This window comes from Palaemon carinicauda, chromosome 1 (genome assembly GCF_036898095.1).
Source record: "Palaemon carinicauda isolate YSFRI2023 chromosome 1, ASM3689809v2, whole genome shotgun sequence".
Taxonomy (NCBI): domain Eukaryota; kingdom Metazoa; phylum Arthropoda; class Malacostraca; order Decapoda; family Palaemonidae; genus Palaemon; species Palaemon carinicauda.
Window position 1 is genome coordinate 258877605 of NC_090725.1, and position 27500 is coordinate 258905104.

At 38.7% G+C, this 27500-nt stretch overlaps 1 protein-coding gene across 1 annotated transcript in view; it reads left to right on the forward strand.

Moving 5' to 3' along the window:
* Window positions 1-27500, forward strand: part of LOC137655522 (organic cation transporter protein-like) — a 311982-nt gene that overhangs the window by 148991 nt on the left and 135491 nt on the right. Inside the window, exons 6-8 of the mRNA XM_068389423.1 lie at window positions 19792-19946; window positions 23233-23401; window positions 23818-23965. Coding sequence (XP_068245524.1) covers window positions 19792-19946; window positions 23233-23401; window positions 23818-23965 — 472 coding nt within the window. The remainder of the gene's footprint in view (window positions 1-19791; window positions 19947-23232; window positions 23402-23817; window positions 23966-27500) is intronic.

Sequence of the window (27500 nt, forward strand, 5' to 3'; positions counted from 1 at the left end):
TCAATGACTAGCACCAGAGGCCATAGCAAGCAAAAAGATAGACTTTTGAGTAAGATCCCTCAGAGAGGGATAGCCTTGGGAGGAGCATTAGGTTCAGTTTAGCACAAGCCTTCGTGATCTTATTGAACAGCTCGTGATTGAGTTCGATATCAAAAGCATACGTGATCAATCTAGTTAGTGCCGACTTACATGAGGCTATAGTTGTAGAGGCTAGACCTTGATTGTGTTGTGAAGTAAAGAAAGAAATACAGCAGTCCATAGAAATAGAAGAGGGCTGATGACTTTTCACGAACGCAACCCATTTTTTCCAGGAAGACTAATATTGTTGTTTTATGGTATTGGACTTGTACTCATCTATGAAGTCAATTCTTTCCCTCGCAACTCCGAATTTTCTTTGAGCCACGAGGGCAAGAAAATTATTAGCTGAAGAGTTTTCGTTATCCAAGAGGAAGTGAAGACAGTCGTCTGTTGAACAACCTGGGACAGCACTGGAGATGGTAGAGGGATCTGGAGGGGTTTGAGTTCCAGAACAAGAGGGTACCAATTGCTCTTGGGCTTCTTGGGAGCCACCAGAGCTGCTGTTCCTCTGAAAATTGGCAGTTTGTTCAGTACTTTCAGTAGGAGGTTGAATGGAGGAAATAGGTTCCAATCCAGAGACATTGCATCCATTCCTGTCGCTTCCATATCTAAGTTTGGTGCTACATACCAGGGAACCCTCTTGTTGAAGTTTGTCGCAAAGAGATCGATTTGCAGCACCGGGACTTACTCTTGAATGAAACAGAATGATTTTGTGTCCAGAGACCATTTTGTTTCCTGAGGCTTGGATCTTACAGGGCGTCTGCCTTCACATTGCGAACCCCTTCGAGGTGAACCACTGAAAGATGCCATCTCCTCCTTTTTGCTAAAGAGAGAATGACTAGGATTACATGGTTGATCTGAGGATATCTGGAGCCCTTTTCGTAGACATAGTGTACTATTGTGTTGTTGTCGATGACCAATCTGATGTGTGATTTCGTCTTTTGGCATAGTCTCTTCATAGTCAGAAACAGTGTCATAGCTTCTAGAACACTGATGCGAAACTTTTGAAATACGATCGACCACTGACCCTGCACTTTCTTGAAAGAGGTATGTCCCCCCCAACCTTGTTCCGAGGCGTCGGTGTCAATAGACACTAAAGGAGGATGGTACTGTAGAGGGACGTCGTTTGATAGATTTTTGGCAGTGGACCATGGTTTGAGCTGCTTCTGCAGTAACACCGGGGTTTTGTGGCGATGATATCTCTGAGCATGGGATGCCTTTCTTCTCCAGACTCTCTTGGCATCTTTGAGTCTTGCTTTCAGGATTGGGTCTGTCATGGCAGCGAACTGTAACGACCCCAAGACCCTTTCTTGTTGCCGTCTGGTGAGTACTTGTGAATGAAGTAGGCACCTTACCGAGTTTGCGATCTGCTATTACTGGCTTTGTGATAAAGAGAGGGCGTGTGACTGTAGATTCCAGCCACTGGAATTTCCGAGCTGGAGATAGCCATGACTTCTTGAGGTTGATTTGTAAGCCCAGAGATTGTAGGAAGTTCATGACCTCTTGGGCTGTTTGAAAACATTGCGACTTTGTTGCAGCCCAGAATAACTAGTTGTCCAGGTACACCATCACCTGAAGGCCTCTGTTCCGAAATTGTTGGACAATTGCCTCAACTAGTTTTGTGAAAGTTGTTGGAGCTATACTGTACCCGAAAGGCATAGCTTTGAATACGTAGCCCTTTCTTGCCAGTCTGAAACCAAGGTAGGGGGAGAAGCGTCAACCTATCGGAAGATGCTAATAGGCGTCTGTAAGATCTATGTAGACGTTGTAGGCCCCTGGTGTAGTAGAGACTGTATTTACAAGATAGTCAGCATCTGGAACTTGTCATTCAGAAAGAATTTGTTTAGTGGGGACAAGTCTAGAATAGCTAGAAGAGTGTTTTAATCTTTCTTTGGGATGCAGAATAGCCACCCTTGAAGGTTCATGGATTTTGTGCATTGGATGACTCCCTTCCAGAGAAGGTCCTGAACATAATCCTCCAAAAACGGGGTTGTGGGTTGAAAGAACCTCTTGAACTGTGGTGGTTTCTGTCTTAATTTCCAGCCTAGCCCTTTTGAGACTATGCTGTGAGCCCCAGGATTGAACTCTCATTGATCCCTGAAAAGGTGAAGTCGTCTCTCTAGTGGAAGCTCCGCATTGTTGTTGCGAAGGACCAGCAACTTTACTCATCTTGTCTCTACTTCCTCGGCCTCTAGTTTGACCGCATCTTCAAGACCTTCCCCTGTTACTGGAGCCCTTCTTATGAGCTTTGGCAGGTTGGAACCATACTTCAACCTCTCATACAGCAGGTTGAAGCCTGGAGACTGTGAAACATACTGCTGGAGACCTGTGTACACAGTCTGAGGGATGGCGGCAACTGAGGCTGCTGCAACAGGAAAGGATTTCCTTCCCTGACTTCTGGGCCTCTTGCCCTTGGGTTGAGGTCCTTCATTAGGGGTAAATTTTCGTTTAGAAGAAATACCCCACTTGTCGATAAGGCTCTTATTCTCCGGAGTCGCTTTGTCCATGACTTCTTTAACCAATTTCTCAGGGAATTGATCCTTTCCCCAGATATTGGACTTGATCACTTTTCTAGGTTTATGTCTGATCTTAGCAGCAGCTAGGATGTATTCTCTACATGCTCATCTAGCTAAGCAGAAAGCAGGGAGATCCCTTTGAAACATGATTAGGTGAGTCTTTACCAAGCCAGGGAAGAGATCATATTTGGAATAGTTCCCAATAAGCATCTCCAGATAAGATTGGAAGTATAAAGAGGCAGAAAGTCTCTCTTTAGCTTCCAGTTCTCCCTTCAGTAGGGATTCTGAAATCCTAAGCAGTTTCTCATTAAGCTGTTTGCCTCCAATGTCTTTATCTAGTTTTCCAACTGTGAAGGTATATTGGACGTCCTCCCAGATGTTCGAATCATAAGGAAGGGCTAGAGAGACAGGTTTACATTCTTCTAGCACTGGGAATGTCCTGTTTTCCATTACTGCTTTCATCACGGCCTCAAAGCTTCTAGAGGCATAAGGGAAGACAGTATCCTTGGGGGCAACAAAAGTGGCCTGTTTCCTGCTAGAGTCAGAAAGCTGGGTATTGGTGAATTCAGCCATCTTTAACTCCCTAACCAAAAAGGATTGAGTCTTTCCATGATCCAAAATTATTTTTCCTTTGTGATTGTATCATTACTAATGGGCACTTCCGAGTTAAACCTTACGTAGCAGTAAGGATAGCTACCGATCGATGGAAAGAATTCCAATCCGAGTCTGGCTTGGAACCCAAACCATCCTCAATATAAAGGAACCCTTTGGTTAAGTATCTATGCTCAGCATAGGGCCAAGGGTTCTTAACTGTGCATTCAGGTAGGCTCAAAGCTGGGGGAGCCTTAGAAACAGATGCCTGTTGTGAAGCTTCTATTCTCGCTGTTAGATATGCTTGAGAACATTCATACTTGGCAGTTAGGTTCTCCATGAAAGCTTTCATGGACACCTTTAGTTCCTAGTTACTGGGAAGCGAAGGTTTGTCTAACATCGGAACCGGGGTGGAGGTGGAAGCTGGGGCTTGGGTAGAAAGTAAAGAGGCACTGGGAGCTGTACTCACCTGATGTACATCCAATGACTCTTATGAGGCTTCTGTGGTCAGCAGGATCCTCTCCCTCTCCGACGACACAGTTGAAGTAGTTGACATGTTGTCGGCGTCAAGGCTCATGACTTGCAGAGTGTCCCGGACTTCATCATCCGCATGATCTGCTGGTACCAGCGGGAGTTGGATTGTAGGTAACTGGTGACCAAATGCAGAGGACACCTCAGCCTTGGGAAAGAGGAGGTCCTTCAGTTCCAGGGAAGGAAGATAAGGGGCCCATTGTTGAAAGCTCTTCATGAAACCTCTTACCCAGTATCGGAGTGTCCTCCGACATCAATCTCGAACGTCCTCCGACGTCGATCTCAAACGTCCAAGAAGACGTCACTCGTATAGAAGCCGGTTTGAAGGAGATCTGTGCAAACCTGGCAGTTGGTAGGGTCCCAGATTGCAACGGATCCCTTGGAAACATGGCAAAAATTCCATGTCATCAGCGACCTGTAAAGATAAGAATTGAAGAGTACATATTAAAAATCATATCTTCTTAAAATTAGTGAAAGAAAACAATCTTAACCTAAATAAACCTACCCCTAAAGAATGGCTAAATCTAAAAATTAATTAAAACACCTGCTAAACAGCTCAGAAATCTGTAGCAATTTATGAAGCAAAACATAATGACGGTGTGGTAGGAATATGGAGGAAAGGATCACATCAAAAGAACACCAGAACACCCAGAGTAGGTTTGTTAGAACAGTCTAAGAAAGCAAGTTCACTCATCATACGGCCCAGATCAGCAACAGCTGCCCCTGAGGCTGCTGCAGCTGGGAGACGGTAACTACTTCTAGTAGCCAGTAAAAAACTGACCTGACCTGTCAATACCCGAGGCATGTCATCAGGGGGAGAGTGAACAATTCCATAGGTAAGGGTCCACACTCAGGGGAAGTACAGGAATCAAAGGCAGTTAATGAGTGAGCCTGACAAGACCTGATCATTATATTTAACTTATGGAAAGTGGGGGTGCAGCCTGTAAGGTAATGAGAGCTGTACAAGACAGCCAGAATGCTAAGAATTATAAATTCAAAGGATGTCCTGGCAATCAAGCAGGATCCAATTGTGATGATTCCTTTGGTTCTTCTTGTAATAAAGCTTCTCAATAAATCTTTTTATTAATTGTCTAGTATTTTTACCTTTACGTACTAATTTCTTAATTGTATTTTAATCCATTCTTGTTTAATACTTAATGATTCTCTCAGAAGTTATCATAAGAAAAGTTATTTGGGTGAGGGATACTAGTAGCCAAGTTTTTCCTTTACTAGATATAAAAGGTTGAACAGTCACTTACAAAGCAGTTATAAAAAAGAATGGGTTTTTCATAAATCCGTAGCGTTGAATTCAAAAGTCTTGACACTGGCTGAAGAGTTAGATGTATCCTTGTTTAACTGGGCCTATACGTCAATCGTAGGACTTCTGCCGTCGCTGAAGTATGAGCCTTTGTCAGGTGTTGGGAAGGCTGGCGCGATGTTCTAGTCACCTTGGTCACTCTGGGACGTCACGCCAAACACACATACAGTCTATCAGGTGCGGGCGTAATAGTTCTGTTTGTCGTCTTTCGTTTCAAGGGATAAAATGGTTCCCCTTAATTCCTCGGCTGCTAAACGGTGCTGAATATATGCCGTCCTCCAGTTAATATATGTGCAGCCACAACTCGTTGTTCGCCTCGAGTCCGGCTAGTTAAAGTAGGTCCTTAGACCTGGTATACTTAGTGACTTTTGGGGAAGGAGAGAGAGAGATCACCTCTCACTGTTGCTTATATATCGTCGTCCTGGGCGTGTCAAGCTATCCTTAATCACGTGACTATTTGCTCGGTTTTTGTGCCTCCTTTCCTGGGCCCCATGAGTCATTCAAGAAGGGAACAGGATGTCGGGAGATGTTTACGAAAAGTATCCCTGGACTCAGCGAAATTAACTGATAACAACCTGCCTAACTTCTCGTTCACTCTCATGTCTCTCCACAATTCTTTCTATATCTTTACAATTACTACTAACTGCATTTGTCTCTCTATTTCTTATTAACTAATAAAACTCATTAATAAAGGCATCAATAACATACATAAACCTTCTGCATATGAAATTTATCCAAAAATAATCATTTGTCTGACACCACTCGGCCAGCTACAAGGATTCTTATAGAATCCTCATACCACAAAATAACAAACTTATTCCTTAGGTTTCCCAGTAATAACTAGTAGTAACTCACTAATCCTTTCTAACTTTTTGAAAATCAAATACTTCACCACATTATAGGTTACCACAGTAATAAGAACAATCAAAAATACATTACACATAGTTAGAAATAGTGCAACATCTTGCTTGTAAAATAGAACATAATCATTATCAAGTGGCATTGTCATATTTTCTACCACTTAATTTGTCTAGCTTAAAATGGTTAATCTTGGTTTCATAACTCTTTGCAATTGAAGACTGATTTAATTCATAATGTAAAACACACTTGGTACATAATAGAGACAATCAGGAATTACTACTGAGCAAGAATCTGTAAATGATTTCACGTTTTCTATCTTAAATGGTCGAGTCTTCCTATTACAAGTAACTTCTGCAGTTTTAGTATTTTGAACGTAAACAAAGATTTCATTACCTAAATGTAATGCTCTGTATGGCAAACTGAAAGTTTCAAATTTACACTTTCTCAACAATTCATAATTCTCAAAGAAAATACCTTGTATACATGGAAAATTGTTTATAGGTTGTTTAATTTGCACAAAATTGCACATGGATTGACTTTCACTTATCAATACACATGTTCTAGTTCACCTCCTTCTAAAATAATCATCAACAATTTATTCTTATCCAATGCTAGACTAACCTTGGGATGGTTCCAAATTACTGTTGCATTTCCTATTTTAACTGGGAAAGGATGTATTGTATATAGGTCAAATAAATTCATACCCTTAAAAGGAATCAATACCAACAAATACCCTTTTATTACCTTCACCGTTGACATAGTATAATACCAAAATATATCTTCTATCAAAGGCTTGGAATGGCTATTTACTGTACACCAATCTATGATTTCTTTCAAAGTTTTTGGAGAAATGATAGCAGGGCTAAGTATTCCTTTTTGTGCATTTATTAGTCCGTTTACAGATTCCTTATCGTCACTAATCTCAATTTCCACTTCATGAAATATCATAAACACTTGTTCTAGGTCATCTATCTTGTTAGAAACATTTACATTAACTTGATTAAAAAATTCCACCATCTTTTTTATGTTTTCTACATTCTTATTATTATTTTCTATTAGAGTACTTATAAGATTACCCTTCTGGTTAGCCCATTTCTCGATTAGTTCTACACAATCAGTTAAACCTTTAACATCGTTTTCTGTAGCCACTCCAAACAAAGCACTAAATGTACTACCTACAACCAGGTAATAATCTCTTGTTTCTTTGAGGCCTGACAATGTCTTCAATTTTACCTTGTAAGTTTCTTAATAATTCTACAAAGGCAGAATCACTATGGGTTAGTATGCACGTTCGTATTTCTTTATCTGTTTCAAATGTTCTTTCCTTTCTAATATTGAATTGACATTGATCTTTACTACAGAAAAATCCGTTAAAAGTTCACCTTTTTCATGTGTTTGTATCAAGGCCCCACTTTTAATGTCTATTTCGCAAGTGATACCGACCACTAGGATCTTGGATTAATTTCTCTTTCAACTCTTGAAAGCCTCCTCTTGTTCTGCTTTCCATTCAAACTCTACATCCTTCTAAGTTAATTCTGTCAATGGTTTAGCTATAGTTGCAAAATTTTTGACAAATGGTCTATAGTATCCTATCATTCTTAAAAATCTTCTTACACTTTTCAGATTTTGTGGAGCAGGATATTCCGCAATAGCCTTTATTTTCCCTTCTTGCATGCGCAATCCATCAGCACTGATCACATGTCCTATATATTCTAAAGATTTCCTCAAGAATTGACATTTCTTAATCTTTATCTTTAATCCTGCCTGTCTTAACCGTTCTAAAACGATTTCTATTGTTCTGAAATGGCTCTCCATATCTTTGCTAAATATAATGACATCATCTAAATAGACTGACACATTCTTTATGTCTCCTAAGATCTGTAACATTAATCTTACAAAAGTAAATGGAGCTGATGTTAATCCAAATGTCATTACCTGAAATTCTAAATGTTCTTTATGTGTGCTGAAAGCAGTTAATGGCTTAGATTCTTCGTCTAAAGGTACTTGCCAATATCCACTTAGTAGATCTAAGGATGAGAAGATCTTTGCTCCTCCTAATTGAGCCAAAACATCATTTATTACAGGCATGGGCATTCTATCAGGAACTGTGTTCGCATTCAACTTGCGATAATCAATCACTAATCTGTAACTTCCATCTTTCTTTGGAATTAACAACAGGGGAGAATTATAAGGTGATTTAGAGGGTATGACCACTCCTTCTTCCTTCATTTCTTCTATCATTTTATCTACTATTGGACGTTGGCTGATAGGTAATCTATAATTAGGTATGAAAAAGTGTTTGGCTCCATTATCTAGGATTATCTTATGTCTTAACACCTCGGTCCTATCTAACCTATTACCTGTAATTGCTATGCCCTGCCTATATTTATTTAAGGTTTCTATTAATGTTTTTCTGTACTCAGGAAAATCTGTGTTATCTATCTCCCTATCTATTCCTGCATCAATGTTTCCTATAGTAAAGAATGCTTCCTCCTCTGACGGAATCATCTTATGTGTAACTTCTATTCCTGTACAAAATTCGGTACCCGCTAACAAATGGAGTCTTTTATCAGAATAATTCATGACATAGTAGTACAGGCTAATCCTTCCATCTGAACTAATGAATTATCCATTCTGACGTATTCTGGCAAACTTTCTGGGGTCAATATTACATCATTATTTGTGTGTAGGCGGGTTATTAAATATACTCTAGTAAGAGTTTTGGGCAGTAGTACTACATCTCTAGCTAACCTAAAACTTATTTTGTTTTCATCTGCTGTGCTGATCAGACTTATTTCCCCAGTTTGTACTTGAGTACAAAAACATGAATCTTCATCTCCTTTGCCATTAGATTCTGTTTCTCTTAAGTGTCTTAACTCTTGTGAGTTCAATGTGCCTAGCAGCAAAACTTCTTGGAATTCCTTTTTATTTATTCTCACAGATTCTTTGTCGACATTTCCTTCCTTAGTATTTATGCTGCCTTCACAAGAAGTAATTTCTCCCTTTTTATGTGCAATTGCTAAATTTTCTTCTTTCTCCCTTTCTTCTGATTCTACTTTGAATTCCCTTTCTCTTTCTGAACCGGAGTGTGTTTCAACTATCGAAGCGGTCCCCTGCAAATTGGCCAAATTTGCAGTGGACTTGTCATCGACAAGTTGGAAACAGACTGCCTGATTATTTTCCTTTAGAATTAGTCTTCTGTCTTGACAATCAAAAACTATGCCAAAATCTTGCATTGTTTCAAAAGAAATCAAAGCTCGAGCGGGAAATGCTACTTCTTGAAGGACCAAAAATGGCAATTGACACTTCTTCTCTAACAATTCATTGTTTAAATCTATGGCTCCTACATTGTTAACCTGATTGTCAGTTATTCCCTGAACTAATGTGTCCTCACTCCTAATCGTGGAAATAGGTATATTCAAATAATCAGTTAAGGTATGGAGCCCTATGATATTTACAGTACTTCCTGAATCTAACAAACTAAGACATTCTTTACCTTCTATCTTGATATTTATTTTAGGTAATGATTGCTGTCGGAAGGATAAATATGTTGCTGGCAACGTGGATGTACCTCCGCTACCTGTAACATCCTTCCATTCTTTGGTTTCCCTATTTCCTGGACTCCTTTCCTGCTGTTCTAGTCACTTTCTGTTACCTTGTTTTTCTTCGGAGTAATTTGTAGGGTTTGAGTTATCCTTTGCTTGTGCCTGAGGAGTACTGTCTGAGGGTTTATTATATTTCTTACCTTAGTACCAACATTCTTGGTTTGTGTGATCTCCTCTGACAATACTGGCAATACCTATTCTTTGGTCTAGCTCCCTTATGATGATAATTTCCCCTAGATTTATATGTTTCATTATAATTTCCTTTGCTTTGTTCATTTGACTTGTAAGGGGGCTGATTAAAATGATAATTTTTATGGTAATGTTTACTCTTACTGGACTCGTTATTTTTATCTTCCCTGTAATTCTGATACAGTACCTCTTTTGTTTGGTATTCGCCGAAAAAGTGACCTCGTCAATTTGGGTCTCGTTTTGCTGTATCGCTTCCAGAATTTGGCTCAAAGTTTTTGTGAGTTTCTGGGCAAAGGCTGCATACAATTTACCGTAGACCACATGAGTCAGAAATTCATCTAAATCTACCAGCTTGTTATTATCCTTACTAAACTTGGTTCTGTCTCCTACCGTGATTGTGCGTAATAACAATGTGTCTTCCCTAACTACACCTACATGATTCAGAACTTGGGTAAACAAACTGGGCATGGAATCACCTTCAAATTTAACTGAGGTAAACCTATACAAGTTCAACAACCGATCGGTCTCCTTGGCCGATCGCCACAATAGTCTGCATTCCTCCTTGAACTTGTTGAAAGTTGTAATGTTTTCAAAAGCCTTACCGTTTAATGTAGGGTGAGCATCCCCTACGTCTACGTTGACTAATAACATGGCCTGTTTGATTTTTGCTACTTCATCAGTTATTTTAAAACTAGCGATCCTATTCTTTGTATCCGATAACCACTTATCCACACTGTATTTCTCTAATCTTTGTTTGTCGGGATTATCCCTACTTAACATTTCCACAAAACCGTGTGGTTTGTGTGATCAACCCAGCTGAATTCATATTGGCGATATTTGCTCTTAAAGGACTCGAACTTCGGTCACTCAAATTAGTATTTCTAGTCAAATTTTGACGTCTTCCTACACTAGCACTTCGCGACCGTCTGTCTGCAGTTAATCTCAAGTCGTACTGGTATTGTGTGAGTCTTTGGACAATATTATCAAGACTCATAGCCCACTTTAAAAAAAACGAAAATTAAAACACCAAAATTTTTCTTACAAGAGACAAATGCCCTAACTTCCTATTCTATAGAGAGACATTAATTATACAAAACAAGAAAGCGAACGAAAGCATGCAAACTACTCACATATCCATTGGTTCACAAACTCCTTTTGTTTCCCTCTATTTTCTTGAGATTATGTTTCGAAATTCTTCAAAACTTATAAAGCAACACGTATAAAGGTTCAACACGTATCTGAAATAAAGCCAGTATTAGTTCAAAAACTTAATATAACTCGGCAAAGTATCCCTTAACGTTGCAATCATTTGTGATGATTCCTTTGGTTCTCCTTGTAATAAAGCTTCTCAATAAATCTTCTTATTAATTGTCTAGTATTTTTACCTTTACTTACTATTTCTTAATTGTATTTTAATCCATTCTTGTTTAATACTTAATGATTCTCTCAGAAGTTATCATAAGAAAAGTTACGTGGGTGAGGGATACTAGTAGCCAAGTTTTTCCTTTACTAGACATAAAAAGGTTGAACAGTCACTTACAAAGCAGTCATAAAAAAGAATGGGTTTTACATAAATCTGTAGCGTTGAATTCAAAAGTCTTGACACTGTCTGAAGAGTTAGATGTATCCTCGTTTAACTGGGCCTATACGTCAATCGTAGGCCTTCTGCCGTCGCTGAAATATGAGCCTTCGTCACGCCAAACACACTCACCGTCTATCAGGTGCGGGCGTAATTGTTCTGTTTGTCGTCCTTCGTTTCAAGGGATAAAAGGGTTCCCCTTAATTCCTCGGCTGCTAAACAGTGCTGAATATACGCCGTCCTTCAGTTAATGTATGTGCAGCCACAACTCGTTGTTCGCCTCGAGTCCGGCTAGTTAAAGTAGATCCTTAGATCTGGTATACTTAGTGACTTTTGGGGAAGGAGAGAGAGAGATCACCTCTCACTGTTGCTTATATATCGTCGTCCTGGGCGTGTCAAGCTATCCTTAATCACGTGACTGTTTGCTCGGTTTTCGCGCCTCCTTTCCTGGGCCCCATGAGTCATTCAAGAAGGGAACAGGATGTTTACGGAAAGTATCCCTGGACTCAGCGAAATTAACTGAAAACAACCTGCCTAACTTCTCGTTCACTCTCATGTCTCTCCACAATTCTTTCTATATCTTTACAATTATTGCTACCTGCATTTGTCTCTCTATTTCTTATTAACTAATAAAACTCATGAATAAAGACATCAATAACATACATAAACCTTCTGCATATGAAATTTATACAAAAATAATCAAGTGTCTGACACAATCGACCAACTCTAGACGACAATGTTCCTCTGATGTGGGATGGGAAAGAGCAGATGACTAGTCTAAGGAAGTAGTTGAGGCGACAGAGGGGGTAACCCATAGCCAGTGCTAGAAGAACTCAAGCTGACAAGACAGGAAGCACAGACAGGAGGTGGCACCTCTGTCTAGATAGGCTAATCCGGCAAGGGGGCCAAGTCTCCATGGCAAGAGGGCTATCTCAAGCTGACAAGACAGGAAGCAGACAGAAGGTGGCACCTCTGCCTAGATAGACTAACCAGGCAAGGGAGTCAAGACTCCATAGCAAGAGGGATATATTACTGAAAGAGAGGTTGCAGACATAGAACAAGCACTACCAAGGCGGCAGAGGAGGACCCCAAGGGGTACAAACTCCATGCCTAGATAGGGTTAGGCCATAGGGAGAACTGTGTAGGCAAGCCTAGCCTAACTAGAGGGTGAGGGAAAGCTCAAAAGCTAGGGTGAGATGACTAGTCAGGAGGATCCTAGTCCCAGTACAGTCAGGTTATGGCCTAACTAGAAGGGGGAAGGGACAGAGAAATACCCAAGGGTGGTCTCTAAGGTGGCAGAAAGATTTTAACCAGGGGAGGAGAAAATCTCACCTACCTAGGCCAGGAGAGATAGCCTACAAGTAGGCACACTAACAGGCACAAGGAAAGGGGAAGGAGGGGGTGGTGATGGGAGACTCAGAAAATGGTGAGGCAGCATGACAGGAAGGCCCAACAGCAACATTAGAACAGCAATAGTGTTTTAAAGGGGCTGCCGTGATAGGGCACAGAGGACAAATCCTCACAACCAGGCATAGCTTACCAAAGACTAAGAGAGAAGCCTAAGAATGGTCAAGGCGACACAAAGAGGTCTACTAGTCAGCGTCAGAACAGGGGGTAAGGCGTTCCAATGGTTAAACATAAGTAGACTCAGGGAACAAAATCCCAAGACTTTTGCTGCTTCGCCAAACATATAGGCTAAGTGGAAAGTGAAAACAGTCACCCTAGGGCAACTGAGAACACTATCCAACTCCCAGAAGGACCTTCAAGACCACAGCTCCCCGCCGTGACAAATCGATAGCATGGGGGGATAGATTGCCTCAGCCAACCAGTAAGATTTGGTGAAAGAAGGGTATGGTGCATAGTGAAAATTTACTAGGCATGGATGCCGGCTAGGGAAGGCTAGCCTGAGTCAGTGCTGATAAAAAAAAAAAAAACACCAAGGAAGGAGGTGGGGGGATACCATAAACATTCCCCACTTTATATCATACTTCAGAATGATAAAACAAAACATATTCCTAAAGTAAAATGACTTAATAACTAAGCGTTTCTGGGCGATTTGGAACTTGATGTAATGGCGCCGAACGCATTCCGGCCTTGGGACAATAAAAGCATACAATACAATAAAAATATAGGGTGGAGTCACAAAATTCTCCAACACACGAAAAGGGGGTTACTTACCTTAGTCGATGAGGAAGGAACTGAAGCATCCATGATAAGAAATCATTCAAAAAGCTAAGAAAACTAGCAGAAACTTTCCAAGCAAACCAATAAAGATGGCGCTGCAAAGGGGGAATGGATCAAGAGGTAATGTGTTAGTTGTAGCACATTGAGATCGGGAGTTATAATGGCTCTCCTACCTATGTATCCTACCCTCACCTTTCCTTCGAGACAAGGTTAACTATATTCGGGCAAGGAAAACTATGGCTTGTTAATACGTCCCTGATTTATACACGATATCTCTAGTGATATTCGCTCCGGAGATCAGAACTTCAATGTTTCTGGCCAGCGTTCTCTATCTACCTCTGGACTGTATGAAGGATGATCTTCGATCAAAGGGATTAACCAGGGATGAAGTTTGGGACAGAGGTAGATAGAGAACGCTGGCCAGAAACATCGACCCCACATAAAAGTGGGAAGAGATGCAGACAAAGAAGAAGAAGAAGAAGAAGAAGAAGTAAAATATTAAACATCTTAACTACAATATTTATGATAGATTCAGGACAATTCTTAAGGTATTCATTGAGGATACTGTCACTTCCACATGCTTTATTTTTCTTCAATTTATGAATTAACCGTTTTACTTCTAGGGTGGTAATTAGGCTATTGATGAGTTCATTATTAGAGTGATTAATAGTTTTGGGATCGAAGGGACTGTTCTCGGTTAATTCATAAATTGAAGAACAATAAAGCATGTGGAATTGACAGTATCCTCAATGAATACCTTAAGAATTGTCCTGAATCTGTCATAAATATTGTAGTAAAGATGTATAATTTTTTACTAACAACCGGAATAGTGCCATCTGACTGGTGTATAGGTATGATCAAACCTCTGTATAAAAGGAAAGGTTCTATTGATGACCAAGATAACTATCGTGGCATTACACTGTTAAGTTGTGTTTGTAAACTCTTTACAGCTTGTCTAAATGATCGCCTTACAGCCTACTTAGAGAGTGCTGGTGTTTTAGGAATAGAACAGGCAGGATTCAGAGAAGGTTACAGTACACTCGACCATATATTTGTTCTGCATTCTCTCATCGATTATTCCTGTTCAAACACTAGCAAATTTATTGTGCTTTTGTAGATTACAAAAAAGCATTTGATTTGGTGGATAGATCATCTCTTTGGTGTAAGCTAATTTCTTCTGGCATTAATGGTAAGGTCATCACTTATATATAATATGTATGAAAATGCTAAATCCTTTGTCAAAGTAGGTAATTAAATTTCAGAATTTTTCCCATGTAATATTGGTGTAAGACAAGGAGAAAACCTGCCGCCTCTTCTATTTGCTGTGTACTTAAATGATTTTGAACAATTTGTTGGTAGGAACTACAGAGGACTTGATTTATGAGCTTCTGAAATACGGAAAAACCTCAGTGATGAGGATGGTGAGGAGTTCTTAAGAATGTATGTCCTTTTGTATGCTGGTGATACTATTGTTATGGCTGAGTCAGGTGAAGATTTGCACAATGCTATAACTGCTGTGTATGAATATTGTGAATCCTGCTACCTAACATTCAACACCTCTAAGACAAAAATAGTTATGGTTTCCAGAGGCAAATTCAGATCACATCCTCTTTTCATGTTTGGTAAGGCAGAGCTGGAAGTAGTGGATTATTATGTATATTTAGGTACAACTTTTAATTTTAATGGTTCATATTGCAAGGCCATAAATAAACAGGTTACAGGCCCAGAGAGCAATGTATAGTCTGCTGACAAAGGCCAGAAAATGTCTTTACCAGTGGATATACAATGTGAACTCTTTGACCATTTGGTCATCCCAGTTCTTTTATATGGAAGCGGAATTTACGGGTTCCAAAGGCTAGACCAGGTTGAGATTTTTCATAGAACGTTCCTAAAAAGTATACTTCAAATAAAGAAACAGTCAGCAAATTGTATGGCTTACGGAGAACTTGGTCAATTTTGTTTAACAAGCAAAATTGAAAAGAGAATGGTAAACTTTTGGATAAGGATCAGTCAAGATAAACAACATAAGTTACCCACACCATGTATTTACAGTTAAGAAAGTTACACGATAGCAATGAATTCAAATATTGTAAAAATTAAAAGTATTCTAGACAAGAGTGGTCTATCTAATATCTGGAACAGCCCGTGTGAATTTAATAGTAAATGGGTTAGGAAATGTGTTGATCTCAGAATTTGGGATATAGAGAAGCAGAATTTATTATGTGAAATTAATGAAAATAGGTTATGCTCTAACTATAAAGTACTTAAAACTGAATTAGGCTTAAGTAAATATTTAACCGAATTAGATTTTAATGATTGGAAGTATCTCAGTAGATTTAGATGTGGTAACCTTAGGCTTCCTGTTGCTGATAAGCGATATTCTGCTTCCCAAGGGCCAAAAACATGCCCAATATGTAATACACAGTGTGGAGAATTTTTTATGTGTTATGTTCTGAGTGGGAACTTAGTCCGGGAAACCTTAGGCTTCCTGTTGCTGATAAGCGATACTCTGCTTCCCAAGGGCCAAAAACATGCCCAATATGTAATACACAGTGTGGAGAATTTTTTATGTGTTATGTTCTGAGTGGGAACTTAGTCCGGGAAAGTCTCCTTATAACAGTTACGTAAAGTTCAACAGGGGAAGATATGAGCACTTACTCTCGGGGCACAAACACCCTGCTAATACTTTACTGTCACAATTCACTAACCATCACTCTCAAATACAAAAGGGAAATTTACTGTCCAGAGGCCGGAGTACTCCACACGTAGAAATATCAATAATTTATGGCCTACTCTAGCTTTGTCAGGTCTATAGTCATCTCATTCTCAGGCTCTGTTCCGGCTCCGTCCCAGCTACCCCAATGAAATGCTGGACAGGTATTTTACGTTAATGTAATCAGACAAAATCCAAAATGGGAGCAGTGATGTAAAGTAGTTTAAAAGTTTATAAAGATAAGGATCTTTACCTTCGAAGCAAATATATTAATGCAAAGTTCCTCGCTGTTACCACCTATAGACTTACTCTTCAAATATTCCCAGTTTAAACATTAAATAGATGAGGGAGCAAAAATACTAAGAAGGTTTAATTAACCTAATATTGATTTATTCACAAATTTACATTAAAGGAAAACGGTCATCTTAACAACACAAAAAATGGTATCAAAAGAAATGCAATTCAAATAATGAAAAATAGTTGATTAGACGCGTGGTCTACAATAATTAAAAATCAAAATGGGGTCGGACACGTGGCCCATGTGACCCAGAGACTGTGTTAGTCTCAAAAGGCAAAAAATTGTATAGAAAAAAATATATACACACAATCCCACCACACACAGTCCGAATAGTGTAATTAGCCAGGTTCCCTATCAAGTTAAAATTAGTCTAAGCTAAGAAAAAATGGGGGAAAACTAAATGGCCATTGATGTAGTACCTGCACTCCTTTAAGATTAGTCCTATGCCCGTGATAGCTGTTGACCTGGACGTCGCACTAATTGGCACCTTACACTCTTGCCTGGCTCACCCCAAAAATTCTCACTTTGGCTGCATCTAGGTACACCAGGGTCCTCTTCTTCTCAATCTCTCCGACCGGCAGCAATCTTTTGCGAGTCGAGTTTTGGGAGAGAGGGGGATGGGGGTGAGCCAGAAGTGCACGGATTAACTACTGACCGGGCCGGTCAGTCGGTCACGACAGCTTCTTGATGAATGGGATCAACACTGAGGTCGAGGAGATCACCTGGCTTCACCTTGCCAAACAAGTGACGGTCATGATGCGCGCGGTAATCCATTGGGGGTGCCATATCGGGACTTAAGGACAGGGCAATATATTGTTGCAAGGAGTGCAGAGGAGGCAGGATTTTGTACTAAATACTCAGATAAATCTTGCTGCTCTGAGGGAGGTTATATATACAACAATCCTACCTATTCTGGCTTGCTAAAAATTAATATTTAAAATGATTAATTAGCAATGGACTGGTGCGATGGGCATACATCTTAAAATTAACAAACCTTAATTGGTATTGAGAAATATAAGATGCATTAATTCAGCAGTATTGAAATTTATTTAAAAATTCAGTTTAGGAATTTAATCTCGACCCACGTAGTTTAAGGAAAGAACCAACATACGCCGGGGGTTACACTAAGGCCCTCTGTTGTGCGTATCTAAGCTGTGACGTCACGAGCATGGCGTGCGCCACTGTCAACAAGTTTAGATTAGTCCTCCCTATTTTCGTTAAAGAAAACTAGATGTAGGAGAGAATGTTTAAGGGGTAGCTATAGTATTAGTAGAAGAGAGCTAAAAATACGATTAAAAGAAGAAGAGTGAAGAAAATTCTTCACACACAGGAACAGGCTGATGAGTACCGGAGCCTTTGTAGATCAGCGGCCAGGTCCTCCTGCGGACATAGAAAACGGGAATTTCTTCCCGTTTTCTAACCCTTCGTAAGACGTGGCCGTTGTTCTACAACAGAATGTTCTGCCAAAACTCTAGAATAGAACACTGCCTAACTTGAATGGGCCCACCTAACCTTACCTACAACACGTGTCTCTCCTTAACGGGGGGGCTAACGCCCCCCTGCGACCCCCCGTACATAGCCGTATAATTATTCTTAAACACCTAAACGGGGGGGCTATCGCCCCCCTGCGACCCCCCTTACACTTGCCTATTCTTAATCGGAAATCATCATACATACATGTGGCCGCTATCACTCATACACACAAGCATATTCTTAATCGGCCGACATCATGCATACATGTGGCCGCTATCACTCATACACACAAGCATATTCTTAATCGGCCGACATCATGCATACATGTGGCCGCGATCACACAAACCAGAAACGGAGAGGGTTGTACTTACATTATTTCCTGTTCAGCTTGCGGGTTTATTCGTAACCTCTACAACGGCCCCCTACTTATTCAAAGTCACTGAAGTCCGAGTTTTCAACTGGTATTGGCTTTCTGCTAATATAACAAACACATCTTCGTACGGTAGCTTTGATCGTGAAAAAAAGCTACCGTGGTTAGGGGCGATCTTCTTTCGGCAATAACTATATGAACAACGGCAAAAAAACTTGGCTTTTCCACTATTCGCCGATTTTCCATCATACTTGTAGCGCATTTCACCGATATGACATTTTGCACAAATGCCGGAAAAGTCGCCTAAAAGTCCCATTTTATATAAATATTTTGTAAACTCAGCACTTGTTGTAAAGTTCATAATCCTCAACATACTAGGATTGACTGAATTGAAAAAAGATTCACAAGTATCTACACACTGGTTAGTTGCCATCGCGCCGCGTGGGTAAAGAATGAGCATTTCTGACCCTCGATGGGTGCTCCCGTTTCCGTATTTGAATTTTTAGAAAAAATGAGTTATGATTGGGTGAAAAAGTTAATCCTAGTTAATCCCCAGGTCAAGTGGGGTCCCATTGGGTCGTTTCAAATTGCCGCGGCCGATTAATAATTCAGAATTCCGCCGCTATGGCGCTGTTGATTCGATCAGAACGTCATCTATAGGGAATTCTAGGAACTATGGGAGCGAGAAACTGCGTGGCAAGGTACAGAGCTTGTTCGACTTATAAATTTCACGTCGAATTAGATGGTTTTCAAAATCTTTGTATATCGGTATAGTAAGTACTTACCCTGGATATTTATAACATTCTGAACAGTTAATATTCTATACAAGTTTCCGATAAAGTTGAAAATAAGGCGGCCGCTATCATACATGCAGGTGGCCGCCATCCTACACACATCCCTGAGTACCACTAGACTCTGGTGTGTCCTTATTTCAGTAGCCTCAGAGACTTGTATATAAAAAGATATTTCATCGGACCAAATAGTTTAAAGTTTTGTCAATTGTTTAAAGAAGAAAATAAGAGAGAATTGTACAATCTAGCAAAATTTGTAAAAATTATAATGGAACAGTTTTAGTTATATATTATTAGTTTTATCTAGTCCATATGGGCTTATGTCTCCATTATATATGGCATATATGGGTATACGGATATACAGTATGTACAGTATTGTATAGATATGTGAATAGAAGTAGTTTTGCTTCTTTTTACTGCCATCTGGCACTATTATTGTAAGTCAAATTATAATTTTGTATATTTTGTAATGTACTCTCATACCCCGATTGGGGTTGCTAGTGTTAATAAAATCCTTATTTTATTAAAAATTTGTGAAGTCCTGTATGCAGTACGTAATGATAATAACAATAATTTTAATAATAATAATAATAATAATAATAATAATAATAATAATAATTATTGCACACAGTAAGTTTGCATAGTAGATTAGTTCTATTGATTTGGGAGATAATTAGTAAAATAATCTCAACAGATTTGGCCGTCGACCTATTGTTCTCATTTGTTCGACGCTAACTATAATTTCTGGGTTCTTGTCTGCCGCTTCCCCTAATGCTGAATTTTACATCTTGGTCAAGATTGTCATAACGACTATGACGTCAGGAGTTTACCTAGGCTGCTTTGTGATGTGTAAGTTTAAACTTGTCTCTTGTTTTTCATTTAATATCTTTATATACTGTTATATAGTTCTACGTGTATACAGATAATCATAAACAGCAGTAAAACTGATCTATATCCCATTATTTTCATAGGAAGCATATGCTCTGTAGATTCTTATTTACCTTTTTTTATGAAAAACCTTTAGCCCTTGGTTTGCCAAACCTTTGTTTCTAAATTTTATTTGTTTGATATCACTGTCACAAGACATTTTCACAGAGTCGTTTTTTAAAGCAGCAATATGGCTGTCATTGAAGCATATGATAGATGTAAATGGTATGCTATGGATTATCAGGTAACTTTGATACTCAGCTCTTTATTATTTGATGATGGTGTTTATATTGTGGAAATTTTCTGCACAAGGAGTTAATCCATGATTCAGAGGTTTGGTAATGAATTTGGCAGTGACGTTCTATTTTCCAATGAACCACATGGTTTTAGGAAATACGTGCTGATTGCTTTGTAAGCGTAGTCATGTATTTATTAATCACTTCAATCAGGTACTAAAGCCTTCTGGTTTTTATAAGTTTAATTTTATTTACAACCACCAAAGTATGTGAATAGAAAATATCATTATCATAAAATATTGAATATCATAGGCTAACTATTATAATGGATGCCTAAACTAAACGTTTTGGAATTGGGTCAAATAAATTGTTAGAGTCATAGTATATTTGTTTGTTTGTGTGTGTGAATATATATATATATATATATATATATATATATACATATATACATATATACATATATCAAGATCAAGGAAAACTATCAGAAATTACCAAAAACCCAATAAAGAAAAGATTGGAAAGGAGAGTAAAATCCAAGAGAGATGAAATAGAATGAGCAGAATTATACAAAACAATAAATAATAAAAAAAAAAACCAAGATACTCGTAAATACAATCAGATTAAAATTGAGGAAACACTAAAGAAAGGGAAAAGCATCAAATTGATGAAAAGAAGACTTGGAACAGGGCGGCAACAGGTGTTTGCTTTAAAGGATGAAAATGGAAATATTATCCACAATAGAGATGGAGTGATGAAAATTCCTGTGGATTTCTATACAATACTATACAATAGGGATATGAGAAATACCTTCACCAATAGAAACAATGAAACATCTGAGCCAGTACCAAACATAACAATAGAAAAAGGAAAGAAAGTATTAAAAAGCATAAAAAAGGCAAAGCAGCAGGAGAAGATGGCTTAACAATTGTTGTAATAATAGATGGAGGAAATTTCATAGTGAAACTGACTGAACTCTACACCAAATGTCTGCAAGAATATTCTATACTTACAGTTTGGAAAAAAACTTTATCATTATAATAATTCACAAAAAGGAACACAGAAGACCTAGGTTTTAATTAGCCAAGAGAGCAGGCAGGCTTAAGAAGTGGGTAGGCCTATCCAACAACTGATCATATCCATTAAATTAACCAGGTAATGGAAAAATCAACAGTATGACAAACCATTATGTATGACATTTATAGACAATTTTTTTTTTATTCTGTCAAAACATCAGCATTAATGGAAGCCCTTATAAATCTAGGAATAGAAGAATGTCATGATAGAACGCTTGAAGATATCTATACGGGAAGTACAGCAATCCTAAAACTACATTAAGAGAGTGAGAAAATTTAGATTGAAAAATGAGTTAGACAGGGATCCACCTCAGCATTCTCATATATGTTTCCTCAAGCTTTGCATTCTATTTTTGTTTTAGAGCCCGTTTCCAGTCCATACATGAACACTAGTCTTATCACTATGCTGTAAATCTAGACTTTTATCTTGATTGACATTTTCTTATCACATATCACTCCCACAAGTAACCCCCTCTACCTCCCCAAGGCTACTTTTATCCTATTCTTAACTCCAGTCTCACATCCTCACTTCTGACATAGTATATCTTAAGTATCTAAATTGTTCCACCTGTTTTATAACAGCCTTTTCTTTCATGTCCGGCTATTGAGTCCTTACGCTCCTTACTGCTCACCATAAACTCAGTCTTATCCATATTTACTCTCGAGGGCCCTTTTCCAAAATCTCCTGCCACTCTACAACCTTTCTTTGTAAGTCTTCCTTATTTTTATCAGTAATCATCTGCGTATAACAACTCTCATAACTTGTCCTTTTTTATCTCTTAACACATCCAGGACCACCACAAATAAAAACGGGCTTAATGCTAGATTAATGTTAGATTACACCCTTGGTGTAATCTCACACCAATTTCAAAGTTCCTGATCCCCCAACTGCTGTTATTACTTTTGTCCGTGTTCTTTTGTACACCATCTCAAGCATTCTAACCAACTTCTCTGGGACTTTCTTCTTACTCAAGCACCAAAACCTCACTACTCATGTTATTAATATCATAAGCTTTCCCTAGATCTACAAAATATCAGAAGAGCTTCTGGTTTCCTTTTAGCCTCTTTTCCTGTAGCTACCTTTATCATCTCTTCCTACGCCTATTGATGCAAAGGGCCTCTGTTAGATTTCGCCAGTTGTCTCTATCTTGAGCTTTTAATTCAATACTTCTCCTTTCATCATCTCCTACTTCGCACTTCATAGTCCTCAGCCATGTAAGCCTGGGTCTTCCAACTCTTATAGTGCCTTGTGAAGCCCAGCTGAACGTTTGGTGAAATAATTTCTCTTGGGGGGAGCGTGAAGAGCATGCCCAAAACATCTCCATCTACCCCTCATCATGATCTCATCCACATATGGCAATTGAGTAAGCTCTCGTATAGTTACATTTCTAATCCTGTCCTGCCATTTAACTCCACACAAACCCACACACACACACACACACACACACACACATACATATATATATATATATATATATATACAATATATATATATATATATATATATATATATATATATATAGCAATCCATGTTTGCCAACGGTCATATAAGCTGGTGGGCAACCTGGAGGAGTAACGAGAACTTTAGGTATGAAGGAAATGCCCCCTAAATCTTGAAGAAGTCACTAAGATTAGGGTGATGAATTGTGTTTAAGTCGATAAACAAGATGTCTCATTGGCTTATACTCCTGACACCTGGCGGATGATCTTACTGGAATTGTAAGGACCGGCAGGGGTCACTTGCCTTAGTTAGTTTTGGTAGTGTGCATCACAAGGAACTGGCTACCCTTTGATGAATCTATCCAATGAATCCTCTATGCACTTAGGCAGTCAATGGAAAACTTTCAATATTATAAATTCATTGCTGATTATGGGATCCCACTTGCATTTGTTTTTCAGCTATGGAGACCTGCTCATTAGAAAAACGCTCCATGGTGGGTGCCCTCTTCACGTTGCCTTGGGCATTGGGTTACATGGCAGTTCCAGGAATTGCTTATTTAATAAGGACTTGGCAGTGGATGCAGGTTGCTTACACAGTTCCAGCCTTATCTCTTATTGCTTATTTTTGGTAAGTGAAAGTTATGATCGCTTATTTTTGCATTTTATTAGAGAGAGAGATTGATTTGATTTGATTGATTTGATGTTTTCTGGCATCCTGACATATAAGGTCATTGACGCCGACATCGTTTACTGTAAATAAAAAATAAAAGAATATTAAATTAAAACCATAAAAGCAAATATGTCATTTTAAAAGTTAAATATCCTTCAAAAGACCTGCTTCTGAAATAAAGCTAAAAATACCACTAGCATGGTTGGACACATCATGTCTGAACAAATTATGAGCTGAATATGATAAATTAATAGCAAAAGTTCTCTTGTCATTGTATCTTCCCTTGTCACTAAACAGTTAACTATACCGCTTTAGTTCAATTTTGTTTGATGATTAAACCCACAAGTAATCTTCTCTCTTATTATCTTACTAAGGATACTACCGGAATCACCACGTTGGCTAATCTTGAAGGGACGATATGAAGAAGCCCTCAGCGTTTTGAAATGGGCAGCTTCGATGAATAGGAAGAAGTTGCCCACTGATGAGGTTATCCTTAGAGCCATGGAAACAATAGGAATAGGGGTAAGACTCCTGTGTTTATAATGTAGTAAATTAGTTGAAACATCATTAAAAGTAATATGAATTATTGAGGAGTATGGTAGTTATAATCAATAGATCATTGTCTTAATGAGGAAGAGGCTTCAGTTAAGTCACTGCCACATTATCCTATAACTGCGTTATTGTATTTATACCTTATTCTGTGAGGAACTTCTAGAACTCAGAGCTAAATATTTGTAGTAAAAATTTGATTGGAACTTCATTCATCTACTATTTACTGTAACTTCGACATAATTTTGAGGTTTCTGAATGTAAACAGGATTTTTCAAGTAGAATATTTCCATGAACCTTACTGCTGAATACGACCTCTGAATATAAAAAATAAAGGAGAATAATCCCCCACTCTATAGTCATCATCTCCTAAGCCTATTGACGCAAAGGGGCTCGGTTAGATTTCTCCAGTCGTCTCTATCTTCTCCATTCATCATCTCGCCACCAAAATTCTTACCAGTTACCAGGAAGACGGTGGTATTTAAGTTCTCCCGGAAAAAATAGGAAAACTGAGCCTGGGACACCTCTAAATTCTATCATAAATTTGCTTTTATGATGCGAATGTTTTGTAATATAACATACACTGTGTGATGCAATTAATGAAAGTAACCCCCCCCCAAAAAAAAGAATAAAAAAGTGTAAAATGAAAGAATTATATGCTCTAATGAAATTCATAGGTTTTAAAATAATACCGTAAGTTTGGGTATTTGCAATCATATAGGAAGTGCCACATATTACTCCGTTGACGGAGTTGAAAGTTTTATTTAACCACAGAATTGGGTGGTCTCATATGTGATTTAATAGTCGATCTTTGCCCCTAACTTTCCAGAATACTCTATAAGTAAATTTCTTATTTCTTATACAGTATGTTATTTATTATATCGAAACCATAGTTTTTTCATTATGATACAAAATACAGACATACCTCTGATTTTAAGTTCACTATTTTAGTTATTCAATTAGGAGACCCAGGATATTTGAGTTATCTTTTCGTTTTTTCCCTGATTCACATTGCATCCTATCTGTTGCGTCTGGTGCAGTTTGTGACGATCTTCTTCTGTTTGTTTCCCCCCCCCCCTTATTTACAAGGGCTAAAAATCACTAGTATAACAATAGTAGTTTCAACTTATATAACAGTAAAGTAATTACAAACATAAATAATAAATTTATTGGTAACACCTGCAAACTATTCAGTGCTAAACTTATACAGCATACAGATATTACCAATAAAGATGGTTTAGAGAGACTCCAGTACATAGAGTCTATGTTTTAGTAATATTTGATATTATAAAATGGGCAATAGAAAACATTAAATTTGAAATGAAGCAGAGAGAGAGAGAGAGAGAGAGAGAGAGAGAGAGAGAGAGAGAGAGAGAGAGAGAGAGAGAGAGAGAGAGAGAGGGAGAGAGAGAGAGAGAGAGAGAGAGAGAGAGAGACGCTCACACCCTCCCCCCGCGACCTAGCACTGGCCCTGTCTAGATCTGCACCAAGCGCGAGCCAGATAAAGAAGAGGGCAGAGGGATAAACAGACACCTGTACAGTCGACCGTTATGAAAAAGACTTTCTCCTAATTCCCTTGGGTCTCCGAGTATTCTAAGACCAAAGGTTAATCCAGGGTCGCCGGTAGTACATTATAAAATCTCATGGGAATTGAACATCTGGGTGAGTGATATAGTTGAAGATAAGGTCTTCAAGGGTCCAAAGGAACTTATACTGGCAGCGTGGAATCTTCTATGTATAAATGCAACATTACCCAACAGCACTTGATAATTAATGTGCCAGAGGAACATTCAGTAGACCAACAAACTTTTTAATTAGACTGGTAACAGAGTTCAATTGAATTTGGTAAACCACAATAAGGTTGATCTTCAGTATTTGGTACAGAAACAAGTCAAGAACTGGGAAGTACATAAGCAATCCGGACCCATACTCTACTTCTACTATGGACACTGAATGTGCATAATGAATCGGAAGTCTGAACAGCCAAAACAATTGCTAAAGTAGAAGTTTGAACCATGTAATCTTCACCTTTGTCTAAGAACAAAGGGAAGGAAACAGAAAGAACTGAAGCTTATTTTGAAGTTTTATTCCCTCAATAAAATCAACGACATGGTTTGCACTGTTGAACCCTAGATTGTATAAAAATCAGAAGACATACCTAAATGATCCTGAACTAAGTCTCACTATACATAAAACAAGATATAATGTAGTTAATGAAGGTAGTCCTCAGGTTACAATGGTCTTGTCTTACAACATTTACAACATTTCGTGGATACAACACATTAGCTATAACGAAAATGTTTCCTGACCTCCAACGCTTGTGTCTTTACGAACAGCTGGACAAGTTCGTACAAGTGCAGCAGACCTTTTTGCAAGTTTTGGTGGAGGAAGAAAATGGAGTGATGTAGTACCTGAGCAGAGTAACAGCGTCTGAGCTTTCCTCATCTGTTATTGCCCCTGTTTTTCTGGTTACGTTTTCTTGTAAATTTTTGCTCTCCATCATGGCTCCCAAGCATAAGGCATACAATGATGGCACTGTATCAAAGAAAAGGAAAGCCATCATCATGGAAGTGAAGTTTGACTGTCGCAGTAATTATGAAGGATAAAAATTGTAACCTTGGTCACATGAAAGGTTCTGCTCCTATAAAATCGATAATGATTAAAAAACAGCATAATGATCACATTATTAAGATAGAAAGATTGTTAGTTTTTTGGTTAGAAGAACAGTCAACAGGGTATCCAAATGAGCCGTATGGTAATTAATGTGAAAGCGAAAACAATTTATGAAACATTGAAAAAAGAAAAGGGAGAAGGGAGCAAAGGTGAACAGTTTGTGGCCAGGAAAGGTTGGCTCTTGCAATTTATGGAGTGGGCAAACTATTATAACATTAAAGTTCAAGGGGGAAGCTGATAGTGGTGATTAGAGAGAAACACATGGGTATGCTAATGTGTTGTTTGAGCTAATTAAGGTGAGGGGTTACCTGACAACAGGTTTTTAATATGGTTGAGACAGGTATATTTTGGAACTGTATGCTGAATCCTACCTCCACTGCTAGGAAAAGAACACAGAACTAGGCTGTAAATCTGGTAAGGTGAGAATGAATTTGCTTCTTCTGGGTAATGTTGCTGGTGATTACTAAATGAAGTCTATGCTGGTGTATCTGGCTGAGAATATAATAGCACTCAAGGGCACTTGGGAGGGCCAACTGCCCCTCATCTGAAAACCCAACAACACATCTTTGGTGATACATCAAGTGTTTAAAGACTGGGTCACCAACTTATTCTAGAAGTTAAACTGTACTGTGCTTCCAAACGTTTGACCTCCAAAGTGTTACAAGTGCTGGGTAATGCCTCTGAACACCCTGCCCACTTGGATAACTTTGATCCAGTTATCAAGGTGGTTTACCTTCCACCCTATGCCACTGCCCTCGCTCTGGCTATGGACCCAGGTATCATTATCACTTTTAAGGCCTACTACTTTCAAAGGACATTTGCTATGGCCTTTGAA